Here is a 20,091-nt window from a genome sequence, read left to right as displayed (position 1 = left end):
TATTGACTTAGATCACAGATCAGCCCGACACTTCTTCTTAGTCCATAACAACAGTTACAGACAATTGCCATCTCTTGCAACAGTCCACATGACAATATCCACTCTGTGTGAGGTGTAGCCTGCTACAGGATAGGAAATAACCCAGACCCAACAGCGCTGATGGCACTTTCGATTTTAATAGCTACACAGAGCCGTTTAAACAGAGAGGCTCAAATGGCTGACTATCCTCTCTGGGGCTGAAATGACTGGCTGCCTCTCTCTTTTGTTCAAAAGCTATTTACAAAGAAATGATATGGTTTCTACTCCTCTCTGCCTCCAAGGACATGGTGATAAAAACCGAGAAATTGACATAATATTATATCAGGGAGACAAGGCGGGTGAGCTAATATCTTTTATTGGACCAACTTCTGCTGGTGAAAGAAAAAGACAAGCTCTGGAGCCACACAGAGCTCTTTGTCAGGTCTGTGACCAGAAGAAGCTTGAAAGCTTGTCTCTTTCACCAACTGAAGACCCCATTGTGCTAGGCACTGTACATTATTAGGTGTATTACGGTAGCACCGAGGCTCCCTAGTCATGGACTAGAACCCCAGTGTGCTGTGTGCCATGCAAACAATTAAAAATGCTGTTTTGACAGCCCAGGGCGTTGGAGATCTGCTTATTCCCAGGGCAGGTACAGCATGGGCAGCAGCAGGGCAATCTTCCAGTGTACCTACCCCTGTCCACAGGCGACCTCTAGAGATGAGAAGGGAGTTTGATCTCCACAGCCATTCACTTCTTGGAGCCTCTTTTCAGACTGTCAGTGCGGGAGCCAATCAGTGCCAGTCACGCTTGTGGTTTTGGACTGTGGAGGGAGACTCCCCACCTGATTTCACATCAGCCGCTGAACAGGCATCAAGTTTTAGTCTCTGACAGTTTGGTCTGGGTCAGGACCTGTGTCCCCAGGAGCATGCCCCAAGTTGCTTCTCTCCTGGCGTAAACTCTCCGGCAGGCCCCCTGAGATGAACACCGCCACAGGTGCGGCAATGTGGGGGTGTGGAAGGCACTCTGCAAAAGACCTGGGGCATCCCATGGGAGTGGGGAGTCTCTGGCAGGAACCTGCACAGTCCCTTGCCTACGGGAATTAGCAAGGGAGGTGGTGAAAGATCACTTGAGTGCCCAAGCACTATATTGGTGAATCCCTTCCTTTCTGGCTCTCCTACTACATGGCATCCATTTCCCTAGTACCTTGCTGCAAATTCCCCAGGTTCAAACCATGAAGCAGAGGCCAGGTGAGCTCAGCAATGCTCACTCCCACCTCCTCTGTCAGCAGGTCACCTAGGTGACCAGCCACACACTGTGAACAGTAAATAGTCAAAGTGAGCCATTAGCAAGGACCTGGCACTCATATTTGTTCACATCAACTCGCTAGGCCGTTCCAAAGAGTGAAGTCACTCCTGTGAATCAATGTTTACTCACAAAGGAATCAAGGGTGCTATTTATTTGCAATGTAATGTAACCAGCTCCAGTGCACTTGATGTAACTGGTTGGAGGGTTCAAATGCAAACCATGCTCCAGCTCCTAGTGTATATCCAGTTCCTCAGCACAGTTTGCTGGTCGATTCGGGGCTAGAATGCCACAGGTTTAGAAAGCAAAAGCCCTTTTCCATCAGTGAAATTGGCCTCACGCTCATAGCAAATGGCACCAACACAAACCCGCTGGGAGCTCTCTCATTGTTCAAACCTGCCCACAACCCAACCTGTGCTAGCAATGCATTGCTGTTTGTTGGGGTGCTTCTAAGCAGCTCTAATTAATTACCCCAATTACAAGATGCCGTGAGTTAACTAGCGTGATTCAGGGCGGCCGTTCAAGGGTGCCACAGTTCCTCCCATGCTGCCATGGTGGCATGATGTAAGCAGAAAGGAGCCAGGGCTAGCTGGAGCCCTCTCCTGGTAGCTCTACTGTTGGCTCAGACGCTGGAGACTTCAGAGCGCCCCGGGGCAAGTCAGAGCCCAGCAGACAGCTGGGATTATTATGGGCCTGTCGTCTCAGGGAGCTGCGACGCATACACAGCCAGCGTGTGATGGAGGAATTGGTACTGTTCACTGGTCTGAATCATTCCACCTCTGGAAGAAGAAAAGATGGTCAGTTGTAAGATCTAATTAAACTGCAGCCACCTGATCAATTAATTCCTTGGAGAACTCTCAGCTGCGTGGGCATTCCAGCCCTGCCTGCTATTCCCAAATAACAACAGTGAAACGCGACCTTGCTGACCTCTAAGCAGCATTGGGGATTTGGAAGCCTTAGCAGGCGGTTCTCAGCCCGGATTAAAGGACAGATTCTGCTGATTTTCCATTGGTACAAATGTGGAGTAACTCCACTGAAGTCAAGATCCCCCTGCTGTAACCGGGCTCAGTATCTGGCCCTAGATTCTTACTGGAACAAGTAAATGCTGCTTTTCAGCATCTAAGTGCAGACAGCAGTGTTCAGACATGGGATCTGAATGCTCTGTTTGGCAGCCACATGAAAAATAAACCCACAGCCTTAAACCCTTGATACCTAGAACTGGACCATAATGATCAGACCTTCCAGGCTGGGTGGTGGAGTGCAGCAAGTCAGAATTCAAGCGAAATTCATTCAAGTTGCGGGGACCTAGAGCAGACTGAGTCTTGGCTGTCCCTGGATACAGTGTGTCCTGGGAAAGCCGGCAAGGGACGTGGGGCCCTCCCAATGGACAAGACCTGAGAGGATGGTGAAAGGGATTGCACTAGACCCTTCTGAAAGGGAATCTTCTTCGGTTTTGTGTAAATAAGTGAAAATCTCTTTGTGGAGCTCTAAAGCAGTCACTCGACGACAACCTCGCACCTTGAAGTCCCTAAGGTCCATTGTCCCTGACTGTGGGAGCCCAAATAGCTTCTTGTCTGGCCAGGTGGCAAGGGCTGCCCTGAGCTCTGTCTCATAGAGGCTGTCCCATGTTTAGAATGCCCAGGTGGATGGGGTGAAATGCCAAGGATCTGTTGACACGTCCGGGGCTGTGCTTTGGAGACAATTCCCGGTGCTTTGATGATGATTATATGGCTAGAGGCAGGTCAGATCCATTAGTGGAACATCCTGCTTAATGCAGGAAAGGCAGTTTGGTTGAGTTTTTGCTCTGTGCTCACAGTTGGAGTCAGGTTTTCTATATACCCCAGCGGGTTGTTCTGCAAATCTGGCCAGATATTTTGATACCCCAAAGGGTGCTGGGTTCTTTTAAAAACCTGGCCAGTAATGTGGTCCCAATGACATTGGGTCTGGCTACCTCAGTAGGAAAGTCTATGGAAAGTGGTTTTCATTTGAGGAGACCAGGCTTGCCACTGGCAGGACCCGGCGAGATACCGACTGGAATGAATCGATCTGTTTTTAAACCCGTCGCTTCCTTCCTGGCTGGCAGGGCAGCTGATCCAAAGACAGCTTCACTGTGCAAGAGGGAGAGCATCATTTCGTTGGAGTTCTCTTCCTGTTATCCTGCAGTGTTTGTATAAAACCATCCCATCCCACTTCCCTGCTCTGAATCCTTTTCTGCTTCTCTCACCGACCCCCTTAATGCAAGGGCAATCCCCCCATCTGCACCTGCTTCTCTACATCTAGAGCTAGCTCCCAAGTACTTTGGGACACCAGGCGCTTCCTCCCAGCTCTGCCCCATTGCTTAGGTGGCCCGGGCCCCTTGCTGTCACTCTGTACGTACCTGTCTATGCGGAGCTGGCACACTATCCCCAGGATATCCACCTCTCCTTTGGCCTTCAGCTGTTGGCATCCAATCCTGGTAGCAATAAAGCAGCCTGTCCGACCAATCCCTGCACTGAATGGGACACAGAAGGCAGATCAAACTGAAGCTGGGTGGATGATATGGGACACTGGAAAGCTCAATGGATGGCGCACAAACCCTTTTGTCTCCAGCTCCCTCCTGACCCGGGTCTGTCATGTCTGTGGATTGATCAGCTGCCTGGTCAGCTTTTGGTCCTTGCTTTTGTCAACATCACAGCTGGGTCCCTTGTCTCCAGAATCAGCAACCTGTCTTGCTTAGGTCTAGGGCCCCCCATCACTGCAGTATTTGAGCCCCTCACAATCTTAGACTCCTGGGAGGCAGGGCAGTACTTTTACCCTCAAGGTACTGGTGGGGAACCGAGACACAGGGAGGCTCTGGCCCAGATTTCCATTGATGTCAACGGAAGTTAGGCACTGAGCTAAAGTGACTGACCCAAGGCCACACCGGGAGTCTGTAGCAGAACCAGGACTCAGACCTGCGTCTCCCAATTCCCAGGCCATCCTCCCACCCAGAGAGGCCAGCTGATGAATTGGCCATGGAGCTTGAAGGGCCAAAGGTTCTCGTCACCCCCAAAAGAGAGACAGCCTAGGCTGGACAGGCTTCCACCCCTTTCTTCCAGAGCCTTCAGGGAAGTCGCCACAGCCTAGTCTGTCTTTCTTCTGGGGGTGACGAGAACCTCATTCTCCAGGGCTGGCAGCATGTCATCTTCCACCGGCCCAAGATTCGCTTGGCAGTAATGTGGTGAGTCAGTGAGTGGGCGTGGAAGCTCTGCGGGGAGGTCACTCGCCTAGGGAGGGATCCATGGGGAAACCCACCAGGATAGCTCATGGTTCTCAGCCCATTGCATGTGTCTCGGTTCCAAGAGTCCTGCCGTGAAGCCAACCTGCTGCACCCAGAACTGAAGGGAGCAGAAGAGACTCCCAACCAACGTTCACAACCACGGGTGCAGCAACAAGAGCAATGGGAAAGAGGGCATGTTCCTGCCACATGCTCCTCCCCTACAAGTGGCTCGGCCGGGTGGCCAAAGCTTCCCTCGCCACTGTTCATTCAGGCGGAAGCAGACTCCACACCCCTCCTCCCCCCCTGGGGTTCAGGGAAAGCTCTCACCTGCAGTGAACGACCACGGGGCCCATGCTGGCTGCAGCCTGCAGGATCTGCTCCACCTCTGACACTAGGTGCAGCAGGGGCTTGGCTGACTCGGGGGCCTGCTGGTCGGGCCAGGAGGGGAAGAAGACATGCTTCACTGGGCGACATTCACCTTCGAGCTTCCCAGCCATCCGAGTGAAAGAGAAACAAGAACATAAGAACATGGCCTGGCCAGGCTGGGTCAGACCCCAGGCCCATCCGGGCCAGTGTCCAGGCTCCGATAGTGGCCAGCAACTGCTGCTTCAGAGGAAGGGGCAAGAACCCCAGAGCAGACAGATGTGGGATAACCTGCCCCCATGAAGTTCTCCTCCTGATCTCTAATAGCTAGAGCCTGGATGAAGCCCTGGGCACCAGGGTTTCTCTCAGTTCCAAAACTCTTTGTCTGCATTAACTCACACACTGGATAGTCTTGCTAGCCCTGTAAATGTCCAATCCCTCTTTGACTCTAAGTTCTTGATCTCAGTGGCATGCGGACGGATACAGCGTGAACACTGCCCTTCCAGACCCGGTGGACTCCTGTTCCCAAAGACAGGGACCCAGACACTGGAGTTAAGGACAGCAAGGTCTGACTATGGCAGAACCAGTGGTCAGAGCTAATGGGGACATCGCTAACAATGCAGACAGGCATGTCTTTCCTGAGGCTTCACCTGGCGGGATCCTCAGCCCCTGCCCCCATCCCTCTGCCCTGACAGGCTATGCACTTGCCAAAGGAAATTCAACCCCAAAGTGCTATGGCCCAAACTCTCCTCTCCATTACACCAGGGTAAATCTGGACTCACTCCACTGACTCCAGATTTACACCAATTCCATTTGATTCAGTGGTGAAACCGTGGATTGCACCAGCGTCACTGAGAACAGGGAGTGGGTAGGGGCTGGGGATCCGGAGTTCTCCCCTTAACTCTGGCCGCTTGTGGGGAGAGGGCTGGTGCTGGGCTGGGAATTAAGGCCAAAGAGGAGCTCTGCTGGTGAACTCCTTCTCCAGACAGGGAGAGAAGAAACCCCCTCAAAACCCCTCCCCATCCCTTCTGGGACAGATTCTTTTACCCACTTATACATTACATATGTCACTGCTGCTCAATCCCCAGATCCCCACTGCCGCACTCCCCATTCCCCCCTCCGTCTTGGGCTCGGGGGGCTCCGACTCACCTGGAGGGTGAGATCCCGGACTGTGTACTCTGCACACTCGCTCACCCCCTGAAGGCGGATGGTGAACGGGCCATAGGTGGCTTCCTTTTCAGGCCAGTAATGGACGCATTTCTGGAAGTGGAAGGCAGGGATTCACGGTGAGGGAGGGGCCAAGGGTACCCGCTAAGGGGCTGATCGTGGCTGGCACCATGGCTCACGGGGGCAGCAGGGGGCAGTGCTGAGCATAGGGACACGTGATGAACAGGGTCATATTGCCATCCCTTCCCCCATCTTCCAGCCTCCTGCGTGTTCCTTCCTGCCCTTAACTCGGGCTCCCCCGACCTCGTCGGTGTCAGGCCCAGCAGCAGCCTCTGTGCAGGGTCCCCCCTGCCTGGCAGTGCTCCCCCCAGGCGGCCACGCCTGTGGCATCCCACCTCCTGCCCAACGAGGCACTGGCTGGGAGAGAAGCCGCAGGGCAGGGAGGCAGAGGACACCTGGAAATCAGCAGCAGCGGCTGGAGTGGGGCAGGGGCAGAAGTTGGCGAGACGGCTGGATGGCGTCTAGACTGGTTCGGCCGGAACAGGGCCAAGGTGCTGGAATCAGCAGAACCAGCCAGGACCCAGGGCCAGCTGGGGCGAACAGGCCACTGTCCCCTAGTCGGCATTCATGGTGCCAGCTGCCTCAGACCATGGCTGTGCCATCCACTTCATCCTTGGGGCTGGCTAAGAGTCTTGCCAGAGCCAGGCCCGGGGAATGCTCGTGGCTCAGCTTGCTGCCAGCCCTGCTCCCTCTCCCGCCAGCTGCCCTAAGCCTCCTTATCCCACTAGCTCACGAGCAAGCCAGGTTCCCAGAGAGCCCTTTGCGGAGAGCCTGCGTGACCGGGGATGCAGGGTAGGGTTGGTAAGTGCAGCTCAAAGTGTACGGTCACAGGGCCCAAATCCCCCCCACTTACCCCAGTGTGAATCAGGAGTAACCCCACTGGGCCCAAGTCCCCCCCCACTTACCCCAGTTGAGTCAGGAGTAACCCCACTGGGCCCAAGTCCCCCGCCACTTACCCCAGTGTGAGCCAGGAGTAATCCCACTGGGCCCAAGTCCCCCCCCACTTACTCCAGTGTGAGCCAGGAGTAACCCCACTGGGCTCAAGTCCCCCCCCGCCACTTACCCTGGTGTGACCCAGGAGTAACCCCTCTCGGCCCAATCCCCCCTCACTCACCCCAGTGTAAATCAGGAGTAACCCCACTGGGCCTGATTCCCCTCTCTCTCACCCCAGTGTAAATGAGGAGTAACCCCACTGGGCCTGATTCCCCTCTCACTCATCCCGGTGTAAATCAGGAGTAACCCCACTGGGCCTGATTCCCCTCTCACTCACCCCAGTGTAAATCAGGAGTAACCCCACTGGGCCTGATTCCCCTCTCACTCACCCCAGTGTAAATCAGGAGTGACCCACTGGGGCCAAAGGTGTTATTCCAGTGTACAGCTGGTGTACGTGAGAGGATAGTCAGGCCCCGTGTGTGAAAAGCTCCAATTTCGCAGCCGTTTTGATTCGTCCTCATTCTGTGTACGGTCTCCCATGTCAGGCATTAGCTGTAGCCCCCACTGCCACCGGCTCTGGGCTATGGCTAAATGCCACCCATCTCCCTTGGATACCGTACAGCCAGCAGTGGCGAAGCCAGCACGGACCGTACCTCTTTGCCTTCCTTGAGCTTGGTGATCATGACGATAAGCGGCACGCCTTCCTGCCACACCATCTGCCAGAAATCCACCACCGTGTTCAGCATGGGTCCCTGCGTGGCGATGTACTCTCGTGCGTGCCCTGCATAGCCCTAGGAGGGACAGAGAGGGGAGAGAGGGCTAGGTACGAGCTGCATTGGCAGGGACAACAGCCAGGAATCTCTCTGTCTCTCTGCCCATAAACCACAGGGGATTGTGGTTGATATGGAAGATTGATAGTTTTGCTAATCATGATAACTTAAGCATTGGAGCAGAGAGCTGGCAAAATCATAAGTCCATCGAATGCAACCTGAACAGCTTGCAACGCAGGCGTCTGCATGGGGTCTGCAAAGTCCAATGGACGGAGAGAATAAGCAACGAGGAGGTTCTTGAATAGGCACAGCTACCTACAACAGTGTAAGTTGTAAGGCAAAGAGAGGGACATATTTGGGGTGTCTTTTAAGAATGCCCAATATTAGGCTTGGGCACCCACAGCAAGAGATGGAGGGGCTCACCTAAGGCACACTCTGTAGCATGACAATGACTGAAGCTGCATTATTACGTATAGAAGACCTGTATAAAGGAGCCCCGGCGAGGGATGACTGGCACTGTTTGACCTCTGCCTTATGCATCTGATAGTGCGGGAAGAATGATCATGATGATGATAGAAGCAAATGGCTTGTGCCTGTCCCCTCCCTTTATTTTAGGATGAACTCCTGATGAGCTGATTGTGTTCTGGGGCTCTCCCCGCAGGACCCCCCATCCCTCCCCTTAGCCTTGTTTTGTTTTAGAGACATTTCCAGACTTTAAAAATCCTTCACTGAGACTTCCCTGATCTGGCTGCCAGAGTGAGTCGGTCAAATAGCTCTGCACCTCCACACTAGAACCTGGCCCCCATCACAGGGCATTCAATAGTTCATAAGTTAGCAATATTAATAGTGCAGTGGGGCTTCACACAGGAGTGAGCACAGCAGCCCAACACACTGGGCTAGCAGAGGTCACATGGGACAGAGGCCTGAGGAGCACTTGGAAGATGCCCCACCAATAATAATCCCTCATTCTTCTCAGCTTCAGGTCTGATAGGAAATGAGAGTCATGATCCTGACATCTCAGGTGGGAAAAGGGAAACATTGAGATTTGCCCAAGGTCACCCAGCAAACCAAGGAATAAAACCCAGATCTCCTGAGACCAAGGTCAGTGCTCTACCCACTGGACTGCACTGCCCCCGAGCTAGACTGAACACTGGCTGAGGCAGGGGAGGAAGCTGCCTTTTCCTCACATCCCAGCGAGAAGAATGTGCAGTGCCAGGCGCTGGCTGCGGAAGGTCTTTAGTGCACTCAGCAAGCTGTGAGCTATGTCATTGGACCCTGAGCTTTGGGAGCAGGGAGATGCTGGTAGTGAGCAGGGTAAGGGGCTCTCTTTGCTGTAGGCTAAGGGGCTGCAGAGGACACTTGGCATGGTGCAGAAGGCCCAGGAGAGATGTTGGATCCAGCCCTGACATTACCGCAGTTTCCCGGTGTGACCTGGGCCTGCAGCAGGTTTGAGGATTTCCATTTCGGGGACCCCAGGTTCACTTTTCAGAGACGCTGAGCACCCACAGTTCCTGGATGCCACTGTGTGCACTCAGCACCTCTGCCTGATGGGGATGCAAGCTGCAAAAGAGACTCTGCCCCAGATTTACTACCCCTAGGACCTATGTCCATCCACGGCCTCTCGCCCTCACAGCTGCCGGCTAGGGTGAGGGGTTCTCTGCTAGGATTTGCCCTTTCTGACCCGCTGACAGTGCTGAATTGCAGGGTGCTGTTCTGTCAGAGAAGTGTAGAGAATTCATCCTTTAGGGGACAGAGGTTGGCAGCTCACAGGAGACACACAGCAAAGGTCTTGGGGGTCTGGCCAAGGTGAGTTCTTATCCCCACCAGTTACTTGCTGCAGAAAGAGTTTTCACCATGAAATCTCATCTGGAAATAGGCTCATTTTCATGTGGGGGTTGATGTGTCATCAAATGTGTTGGAGAGATCTTTAAAATAGATCATGCCCTGCCAGATATTCCAATATGAGACAACTTAGCCAGTTCCCTGCTATGTTACAGCTATTTTTATATAGTGGTATAAGCTGAAATGATGTACAGTGGGTTTTGTGAAACACCGAAATCAGATATGGAAATGTGTGTGTGTGCACACAAGGGGAGTGTGTGTACGCAGAATCCAGATATGGAAATATGTGTAAGTGTGCAAGAGAAGGGTATGCACAAGGGCAGTGTGTGTATGTGCACCCATATATGGGCAGGGCAGTGATCTCACACTCGGATGGCATGACCACTATGTACTACCTGTGACGTGATGCATTTTCACATGGCAATGCAGCGTTACGCTGGGTCAAGGTCTGACATAAACGCAGCCAACTCTCTGTCTGGCAGGCCATGGGTCTGCCCCATCAAACGCCTTTTGAGGCCTTAGCAGCTGCTGCCTGTGTTCAGACAGCTGCATCAATGAGGCTTGCAACCTTACAAGAGACTCAGGCTTGGTGCCTGTGGCCTAACCACAAGACTGGGAGTCAGGAGTCCTCTAAACTAAGCTCGACTCTGGCACTGATGTGCTCTATGACCTTGGGCACGTCACCTAACTGTTCTGTGCCTCAGTTTACCCATCTGGCTCACACGGGTGATGACGCTGAATTAGTATTTGTGAAGCTCGGGGAAGAGGAGACCTGCTAAGTGTTATTATTCCGATTTCTCTCTCACTCGGTAGCAAATCCATTCAGATTCACCCAAGGGATGAGTTCCTGAAGTGCTCTGTGTGGGGTTGGGGCTGCTGTGAACTGAGCACTCACCTCGTGGAGATGCTAATTAAACCTTTACCCTCCTCTCTCTTGGCCCCCCAAGTTAACGGATCCTGGTGTGTTTCAGTGGAGATCACAAACTGACCCTTATTCCCCCCACCCCACCCCATAAATCTCTGTTCGTTGCTTTCAAATGTTGGCTCCTATGGAAAATGTTTCACAACCCTGTCGACGCTGGTGTGAGGAGGGTGTAAAACCTCCTCTGACCACCAGAGGGCACAGCCACCAAATCAGTATGAAATCGCACTGCACAGAGGGTGTATCTGCATTAGTGTTTCCTCCTGTAAAGTTCTGACGTGTTTTCCCCGTTTATGTTCCCCAGGGTACAGTAATGTGCTGTGTGTCTGTCGGGTAGGAAACTCCGTCTGCTGAACCTCCCTTTGGGAGCAGAGTTCTAGAGAGAGTCATTGCTCCCAGCCAGCAAACACACCTCCCTACTTCCCGGATCCTATCGCTGACACCAATAGCATTGGCTTAGCTGGTAGTTCTGGGGATCTAATCCCAGGGAAGTGGGTGGAGACCCATCAACTCATGTCACTCAGGCCAATGAGCACATCAGTCACTGCCTAGCTGGGCTAGATCAAACAGGTGGAATAAAAGAATTCCTACTTGACACCCACTTCTCTGAGTCCTTCCCCCACACCCAATGGAGATTCCCCACCTCATTCCTGGAGCAGGCCAGACCATGCCAGAGACCACCACCAAGAGGTCACCACCTCAAAAGAGCTGGGATTCCCCCATTAATAATAATACACAGCTCTTCTCTTGCACTTATCATCAGCAAATCTCAAAGCACTTTACAAAGGAGGTCAGTACCATGATCTCCATTTTACAAATGGGGAAACTGAGGCACAGAGCCAGGGGAAGGTTAGCTTCACAAAGGTGCATTGCAATGCCTTAACTCCTAGGTGCCTGCCACCCAGGGGAAGTCTCAGCCCCGAGCCAGGCATCCAGGCCAGCCCTTTCCTGCCCAACCGCAAAGAGAGAGCCTCCCTCCACCCTACTGTAGGTAAAAGCCTGGTAGATGGGGCCCTCTCCTGGGATGTGGGAGAGCTGGGGTGGGATGGAGCCCTGCTGGCAAGCTAGGCAGAGGAATGCTTCGCTTGAGAGTCTGTCTCAGTGCTCTGAGCTTCTTGCAGCATCAGGACAGAGTCATGCCTGTGTCACCTGGGGGAAGCCTGGGCCTACAAGGTTAGGCAGCAACAGCACCTGAATGTTGGACTTAGGTGCCTAAATCCCTTTGTGAACCTAACCCAGAGCGACTAACCCCAGCAGCACAGCCTGGAATAGAATCCAGGGTCTCCTGAGTGCCAGTCCACTGTTCTATCCATTACCTCACGCTACCTCTTTGGGGCATAGGCTGCTGTGAGCCAGAGTGAGGAAGCAGTGTCAGGCTAAGCCCGTGTGCCTTTGTAGACTCAGGGCAGCCGACTGCTCCGTGTTATAGTGTCCCCATGGGACAGGGGCAGGGCCCTGTTCACTCCTCCCGGGATCCAACATCACCAGCCCCTGTCATCTAAAAATCACGAGTCAGGTGCCCAACCCCATGAGACTGGCTTGCAGAGGAAAACAGCAGGCACAGGGCAGGTTCTTTGGCTCCCCTCCTGGGTTAGCAGCCAATAGGGTCACCTTTTCTAGCTCTGCTCTGCAACCACGGAAGCTAGGAAGTGTTTTTAAGTGAACACTGAAATTGCCACACAATCCCAGGCTCCCGGGAGCTGGGGCTTTCTGACGCCTCGAATGTCGCGAGAGTTGGCAGCCCTGCAGGCAGACTCTGGCTGGCTGCCTGTAGCCGTCTGGAGGCCGTGCAGCTGGCTCAGGGTCTGCTGCGAGGTGCATGTGTGATCCCACGGACCATGTGGCACTGGCCTGGGGGCTGGTCTCTTCACCCTGGTGATCTACAGCAAAGGGCCCTGTGCATCGCCTTGCAGCAGGGATTGGGGTGAGCCAGCTGGGGCAGGACGCTGGAAGGAACAGGAGTGAAATGGCTGCAGCTCTAGCCCCAGGTCTGCCGCTGTGTGACAGTGGATGCAAAGAACCCAGCAGAGGTTTCACTGCCGGCAGCCAACAGCCCCTGGCACGCAGCTCCAAACTGACTCAGGGGACACCATGTCCTGCCCGCCTAAATGCTCCGCCAGGTCTCCTAGCCCAGCCCTGCAGATCAGATCAGCTGGGTTCCCAGCCCCGGAGTTGTGGGTGCATGGAGCGCTCCGGCTCCTGTGGCTCTGCGGGTCTCAGCATGGGCAGACCACTCACCTGGATGTAGTTGGCATTGATGTAATCCTGCTCCTCCTGGCTGCTGGCTCTCCGGAGGCAGACGCGGCTGTGGGGATCTAGGAGACAGAGCCGGGATTAGCCCCAGAGCGGTGGAGCCCACAGGGCGGTACTGACCTCGGCCCGGCCTCCCCTCCCTTGCAAACACGCTCAGTCCCAAGCCCTCACGCCAAGGGGCAAAATCCTTTGAGGAACCCGCAGGTATGCACAGAGCTCAGTGACTATGGGCTGAACATCGCTCGTCGGGTGTCCAGGAGAAACGGGGGGCAGCTGGGCTGAAACCCAGAGGATGCTCTTTAGGGTGCACCCCCCACTGTCTCAGGACATGCACTCCCAAGCAGAACCTTCTCCGGACGCCCCTGGGCTCTAGCTTACCCACACACACACAGCGGGAGGGAGAAGCACGTACTAGGGAGGATGGTTCTGTATCTGTCCTTGGAGGCCCGTCCGGGGATGTCCAGCTCCTCTGGGTTGACAAAGTTGGGGGGGATTTTCTGCGAAGGGGAAGGAGATGGCGGCTGAAATCCCTTCGCCCCTGGTCTGGCTGGGCCAGGCTTGGAGAGACACCTGCTGCCCCCAGGAAACTGCCCACAGGACTGGGTTCTGGTGGGACCCGTTTTCCGGCCCCTCCTGAGAAGGGCTTGTTGGCAGAGTTCGTTCCTGACCAGGCTACCGAAGGGCCCTTCCTAGCCAATGCCCGGGGCACCTGAGCATAAGCCTTGGGCACCATGCCTGCTCCCACTGCCCCAGGGATGGAGACCTCTGGCACAACCTGCATGGCATGGGCAGGTAATAAGAGCAGAGACAAATACCCCAGGGGGCAGAGAACGCTTCCTGCACATACTAATGATCCAGATTCACAGCTGAGGAGAGCACTGTGCCTGCTTCCCTCCTATTGCCCTGCTTCCGTGGGGTAGGAGAGCCGCTCTGCCAGCATGGCCCACTCTGCTGAGGCTGCCAGGAAGCTGGTGATGGCCATGCCCTGGAGAACCCCATGCTCAGTCCCGTAGATCATTCTGCAAAGGCAGGGATGCCCAGTCACTCCCGGCCCCGGGCAGGGTAGAACTAGTGCCCTCCCCTGTGTGGGTACTGAACACCAGGCTGATGGGTGTGCCCTCAGGAGGGCTGGTGGGAGGGGAGCAGCCTGACCGTGGGCAGGGGGGCACCCTGATGAGACTGGGAGGGGCGGGCGAAGGGTGGCGCCAGCATCTCACCGAGAACTCCTCCTGCAGCTGTGCCAGGTTTCTGGCTCGCTGCTGCAGCTCCACGCTGGTCAGGACGTGGCTGGACGTCCTGAGGAACCGCAGTGTGATGTCCCGGGGGGTGCAGACAGAGCGGATTGGCTCCACAGTCGCCAGCGAGCTCATGTCCAGCACCAGAGACACATTGGAGCCTCTCCTGCAAGGCAGAATGGCTTGTCAAGATGAAGCTGTGGCCCCCTGCACACCTGGCCCCCAGGCTGAGTCAACAGGGATGGGGGTGCCCGTTTGCGGTGGGCAGAGCTCTGCAGAGGACACTGTGCCAAGCGGGGCTATGGGGCTCTAATGGGAGGATGCCATGGGGGCAGAGCAGGGGTCCCCAAGGATATGTGAGGGGAGGTGCTGCCCAGGCTGTGGGGCAGGGGGCGGGAGGAGCATCTTACCACCATCTGGGACCCACGTGTGACTCTCCAAGGCCCTGGATTAGAGTCAGGCAATTCACCTGTAACCCAGCCTGGAGCAGCCCCCAGCCCTACTGGCCCCCAGCAGCTCCTGCTCCAGGCTCCGCAGCCCCCTAGCAGCTGACTGGGCACCTGCACATAAGAGCCAGGCTGCTGTTGCTTTGGGTATAAAACGGGCACAAACCACAGCCACACAGGAGCCGTGGCAGGTGCAGACAGCAGCGCCCCACCCCTCCTGCAGGCTGACACCAGCGCCCCGCAGCCCTGGGGCTTGGGCGTTGGATCCCCAGGGATGCCACTTCTCTCCCCATCCTGAGCCCAGCTGGGATGCATTTGTTGGGGGTCCCTAGGCCTGACTAGGGGCTAAATCCAGGGCCTTTCTCCCTCGGGGCCGGCTGGCGGCTCAGAGCAGCAAGAGGCTCCCTCTGTCCCCGAGGCTGCCTGCTGACAACCTGTGTGCTGTGCAGTGCTCAGAGCCCCCTGCCCCGGGCATGGCCCGGAAGGCCCATCGGTGCCTGGCTGCTGCTCACCTCTCCTGCAGCCGTACATGTTTCTTAGCAGATGGGCCGGGCATGCCGACCTTGTCCATCGCTCCCCGGGCTGCCCGGCCTGGCAGACTGGCACTATGAACTCCAGAGCATGCCACGCAGTCCTGGACCATGCTGTGCCAGCAGCAGAGCCCTCACCCTGAGGCGCAGAGGGTGCAAACAGATCCCGGCAGGCCAAGGCTCAGAGCGGATCAATGAGCCATGGGGGGAAAGGCGTCTGGAAAACACAAAGCACGGCACCCGCTCAGCTGCCAGCAGGGGTGCAGCAAGGCTCCCTGCTCCTCTCTGGGGCCGGCCCGTGCAGCCTGGATAGCCAGCGGGCAAGTGGCCCAGCGTCAGCCCAGTCCACAGAGCAGAGCATCTCAGCCCACAGCGCTCCTGGCAATCAGGCCCAGGGGGTGGAGCTGGACTCCCAGGAACAGGCCCCAAACTCAGCTGAAAACTCTGGCCTAAGTCCTTTGGCTGGTTCCTGCTAGAGCAGATCTGTAGCCCCCAGAGCATAGGGTGCACATGGTGCCAGCACAGCCCAGCTGCAGCCTCTGACCTGGGGGGCACGGTGCCGGCATGGCCCCGCTGCAGCCTCCGCCCCCGGGGTCAGAGCTTCCGCAAGGTGGCGCAGCAGCCTTTCCGCCCCGATGCTCCCGATGCCGCTTATAGTTGCCCCTCCAGGCGGAGCCATGCGTCGCTCCTGCCCCCACCTACCATCCCCAAACCCTGCCCCAGAGCTAGCCAGAGAGTGACACTCCTCACTGCCCTACGCCATCACTCCCCAGTGCTGCACGGCCATATCCCCTCACAGACCCCTGCCCCTTCCTACGGCCAGGCCTTCCCCCCTCCCTCTGCAGTCGCTCACGGCTCGGGCTAGTCCCACACTCCCCCGCTCAGCTTCTGGCAATGATTTGTCTGCCCCTTTGTATTACTAGCCTAGTGACCTCTCCACCCCACGCCCCCACCAGGCCAGCTCCTCCGCTGGGGTAAGTCGCAGTCGCTCCAGCCAGGCCAACAGAGCTGAATGAGTGACTCCAGCCAGGGATCGGGGCTCTCTGTGAAGCTGCAGGGGGACTATGCTAGCAGGAGCCAGTGGCAGTGCCAGCTTCCCTGCCTCCTGCCATCAGGAGGGAGGGGAAGGAGAAGGATAGAGGGGTAGGAACGGACTGGGGTGTGGGGGGGAAGAGGGGTAAAGACAATGGGGAGGAATAAGGCTCTAAGCAAGCAGCGGGAGCAACCTGGCACTCTGCTATCTGAGCAATGGGCAGGGCTGGTGCTGCTTATCTGCCTCGGGCAGCACGGCTGTATGGGCCAGGCTCTCCAGTGCCACGGGGATCCATCCTCCGTGCTGACACAGGAGCTCTGAGGAGAGAGGGCACCGGCTCAGAGAGATCCTCCGCCCTCTCCCCGCCACTGCCCCCACACCAACTGTTGGAGGAAGCTGGCTTAACCATGCAGTTGAGCAAGACAGCAGGCCACCGAGGCTGATTGGCTGGGGCAGCGGGGTGCAACTGGCATGGCCGCTGGCTGCGGAGGGTCCAGCCTTGGAGGGCCCGGGCTCACCCCTGCTGCCCAGCTTCTGGGAGGGTTGAGACTTAGGGGGGCTGGCGCCAGAGGCCAAATGCAGGGAAAGCGGGCAGGGAGTGGGAACGTGCCAGCAGACTGGAAAGGGTCAAGGAGATGGATCCTCCCCTGCTTCCTTGCCATGGTGCCTGGGAAATTGCACTGGTTTAACTCAGGCCTTCTCTGAACCCAGGTTTTACGCTGGTATAGCCATGTCGACTATGTTGGGAGGGATTTGTTAGCTACACCGATCGCACCAGACAGCATTACACTGGGATAAAGGCGCCTTATTCCCCTTCTTGTATGGAATAAGCAATCCCGGTGGAAACCCCTTTACACCAGGACAAACCCCTTTGTACCGGCACAGCTGCCCCCATTCTTTCATTAGCCAGGGAGAACGACAGCGGGACATTTGTGTGTGTGGACAAAATCACAGATTGGCTTTTAAACCAAGACACTTCAGCTAATGCAATCCCCTGTGTGGGCTCCAATTTCAGTTTAAAAGCAGGTTGTTTGGGTTTAGATTAAGGCTGCGTGCAGCTGACCTAAGCTAGACTTAAATCAGCCTAGTGGAAACCCAACATTTGAGCATCTGCGCAGTCTTTGACACAGGTTTCACTATTGGCTCTAAAGCTACACCTATAATTAAGCAAAAACAACCAGGAGTCCTTGTGGCACCTTAGAAACTAACGAATTTATTTGGGCATATGCTTTTGTGGGCTTTTTGCTGATGCAGACTAACACGGCTATCACTCCAAAACCTATAATTAAGGTGTCAGTGGAGTAACTTCTGTGGCCCCAAAAGAGACACTCCAGGCTTCCCCTAAGGGGAGCGAGAGAGGAAACTTGCATGAAACCAGAGTGACGTTCTCATGTGGACAACCTTCCTTCTTTCCACCATTTTGATGGAGCGAATGAAGTGGGCTCTGGCGCATGCTCTCGGGCCCTGACTAAGGGAAAGCTGCACCAGCTGGACTTAAATCAGATTTTAGGCTGGTTTTGTTAGAGCGGTGCACTAGGCTGTGTGGATGGGCTTATTCCACTTTAACTAGGCTTAGGTCAATGTAGGTTCTGCCGAGTGGGAAGCTGTTGAAGCCAAACTGCAAGCCGCTGCTTTTAGCCTGAAATCTGAGTGTCCACACAGGGGTTAAACTAACCTGGTTGGAGAGAGCCCTAAGCTAGCCTGGTGCAGCTCTCCTGTGCAGACAAGAACGTGTCGCTCTGCTACCTCCCCAATCTGCTGGGTTCAGGACTAGCCAGCCCAAGGCTGGGGGCTGCCTATCAACCTCACGTGATCCAAAATACTGAGGAGCCAGCAATGGGGAATGGGGAGGGAGAGAGATGGAGTCTGGAACAGAGGTTGGGGAGCTAGGATCAGAGGTGGGGGGGGGTCTATATTTCTCCTTCTCCATCCAATACCCATGGGTCCTGCAGCTCCTCCTGGCTTTATACCTGGTCCCATGCCAGGGGGTCCTGACACGGGGGGTGTCCAGAGGGCCCCACTCAGCTGGGCCTGGGCAAAGCCTCTTCAAGGGCACAGATCCTCCTTTGGAGCCAGTTTCAGAATAACTAGCAAGCTAGCCTAGATCTGACCCACCGTGTCCAGGCCTCACTATGAGCCTCTCCCCTGGGCACCCCGCTCTTGGCATTAAAGACGAAGTCAAGGCCAGGCTGGCAGGACTAGGTCTTGGCACCTCCCCACAGCAAGAGGGCCTAGAGGGCAGGACAGCCCAGAGGGATGGGGTTTGGAGCAGGCTGTGTCCCAAAGTGTGGGGATGAGGCACTGCACATGGACAGCTGGGGACCATGCCCCAAGCCGAACCCAGATCCTAACAGTGCCCAGGCCTCATGGGGCTATGGCTGGGACCCATCTGTTGTGGAGGGGGCCAGGGTGGCTCACCATGCTGTGGAGGAATGTGGAACCCAGCCCCGCCAGGTTTATACCTGGCCCCATGCCAGGGGGTCCATGCCTGGCAGAACGGCCCCAGGGAGACAGGAGGAGTTCCCCTGTGGGACATACCCCAGGTGCACCTGTTTTGGCTAAGAGAGGGAGGGGCTGAGTTCTGGCATCCCAGTCACTCCTGCCTTCCCCACTCCTCACGCCAAAGCCTGTGTGAGGAACCCCACTGGCAGGCCAGGGTGGGTGCCCCCAGAGGAGTCCAGCCTTGGAGTGTGATCACTGGGTAAAGGGCACCAGCCTCCTAATGCCAACGTAGCCCCTCAGCCATCTCCAGACACACTGAGCTAGGAGCACCCGGCCGGTGCCAGGCACGGCGAACCCGGGCACCATGTCGGGACAGGCCCCACCATAGCCTCCGCCTGGCGCTGCAGTCCAGATCCTAATCCTGTGCCCATCCCCATGGTATCTGTGCTGCCCTGCTCCCCGGGAAGCCACCAAGGCGCAGACCCGCCCCACACATCATCTCCGCACACAGCTGCAGCCCAGAGGTGCCTGGGACCTGCTGCCACCCATCCCCAGCTCGGGGCCCTGGCTGCCCCATCTCCGCAGGCGAATCCAGGATCGCTCACCTGGGGTCCCGAGTGGGCCGGCTCTGTGGCTCCTCAGCGCTAGGGCTGCGAGTGGAGCACGAGTGGGTCGGGTGCCAGGGTTTGAAAGTGTTCAGGAAACTGCTTATCGAGGAGACTCTGTTGCTTCTGCAGCTTCCTCTCCCCGCTTCTCCCCCCACCCTGCCTGCCGCCCACGCGCATACCGGCCACACGCTCCGCAGCCCCGCTCCATCCGGCCTCTGCTAGGCAGGCACATCCCCACTCCTCCCCACAGGGCTCAGGTGGGGCCAGGCCCAGGCCCTGCCAGGGCAGGACGTGTTGCCAGAGCGCAGGGGGCAGCGGGGCTGGCCCACGGGGGGCCATCATCCTGCCCAGCATGGGGGTGCACCAGCACATGGCCGCCCCAACAGACTCGCTGCAGCTGTGGCCGGCCTGGGCAACAGAACAAACGGGTAGGGATCCCCAAGGGGGCGTGAGGCAGGGAGCATGGGCAATAAGCAGAAAGACTTTGGGTCTAAAGAAGTTTCCTGCTCCCCATGCTGTGGCACTGTCCCCTCCCTGATGGGTGGGAGGGGGGTTCACCTGGTCAATACCTGCACGATGATCTGTCTGGCCCTACACAACCCCCCACTGTGCTCCAGAGTCCCCGCAGGGCTGATTTCAGCCAGTTCTCCCCAGCCTGGTCTGCAGGGGATCCCCCTTCCCCACCTGCCTCTGACTCTCGTTGAGTTCTGCCCATCGCCATCAGTTCCGGGGGGAAAAGGGGGAACGTGCTGTGCCCCCGCTCCAGGCACTGCTCTCCTGCCCCCAGGGAGAGTCTGCAGCCAGCGAGGGTCTTTGCATTCCTTGAGGAGGATTCCCGAGTGCCCAGTTCCATCAGCGCCCGGCCTGCCCAGGCCAAACACGGCGGCGAAATGTCTCCAAGCCCGGCGCCCGGGTATGGGGCAATG

The 20,091-nt window shown here is 56.4% G+C and overlaps 1 protein-coding gene across 1 annotated transcript; it reads right to left on the bottom strand.

Moving 5' to 3' along the window:
- Positions 1-1,456: 1,456 nt before the first annotated feature.
- On the bottom strand, positions 1,457-19,327 carry PTPN7 (protein tyrosine phosphatase non-receptor type 7). The gene is made up of 10 exons (XM_038379987.2): positions 19,163-19,327; positions 15,065-15,299; positions 14,089-14,272; positions 13,284-13,368; positions 12,857-12,933; positions 7,738-7,875; positions 6,074-6,184; positions 4,889-5,046; positions 3,701-3,814; positions 1,457-2,102 (listed from the first exon to the last, which is right to left on the bottom strand). Exons 2-10 carry the CDS (start codon positions 15,193-15,195, stop codon positions 2,009-2,011), a joined length of 1,092 nt encoding a protein of 363 aa, XP_038235915.1. The 5' UTR covers positions 15,196-15,299; positions 19,163-19,327; the 3' UTR covers positions 1,457-2,008.
- Positions 19,328-20,091: the final 764 nt, after the last annotated feature.

The sequence above is a fragment of the Dermochelys coriacea genome, chromosome 21 (assembly GCF_009764565.3).
Source record: "Dermochelys coriacea isolate rDerCor1 chromosome 21, rDerCor1.pri.v4, whole genome shotgun sequence".
Classification (NCBI taxonomy): Eukaryota; Metazoa; Chordata; order Testudines; family Dermochelyidae; genus Dermochelys; species Dermochelys coriacea.
The sequence above is the reverse complement of the archived record's forward strand: the minus strand, read 5'-3'. Positions and strand labels throughout refer to the sequence as shown.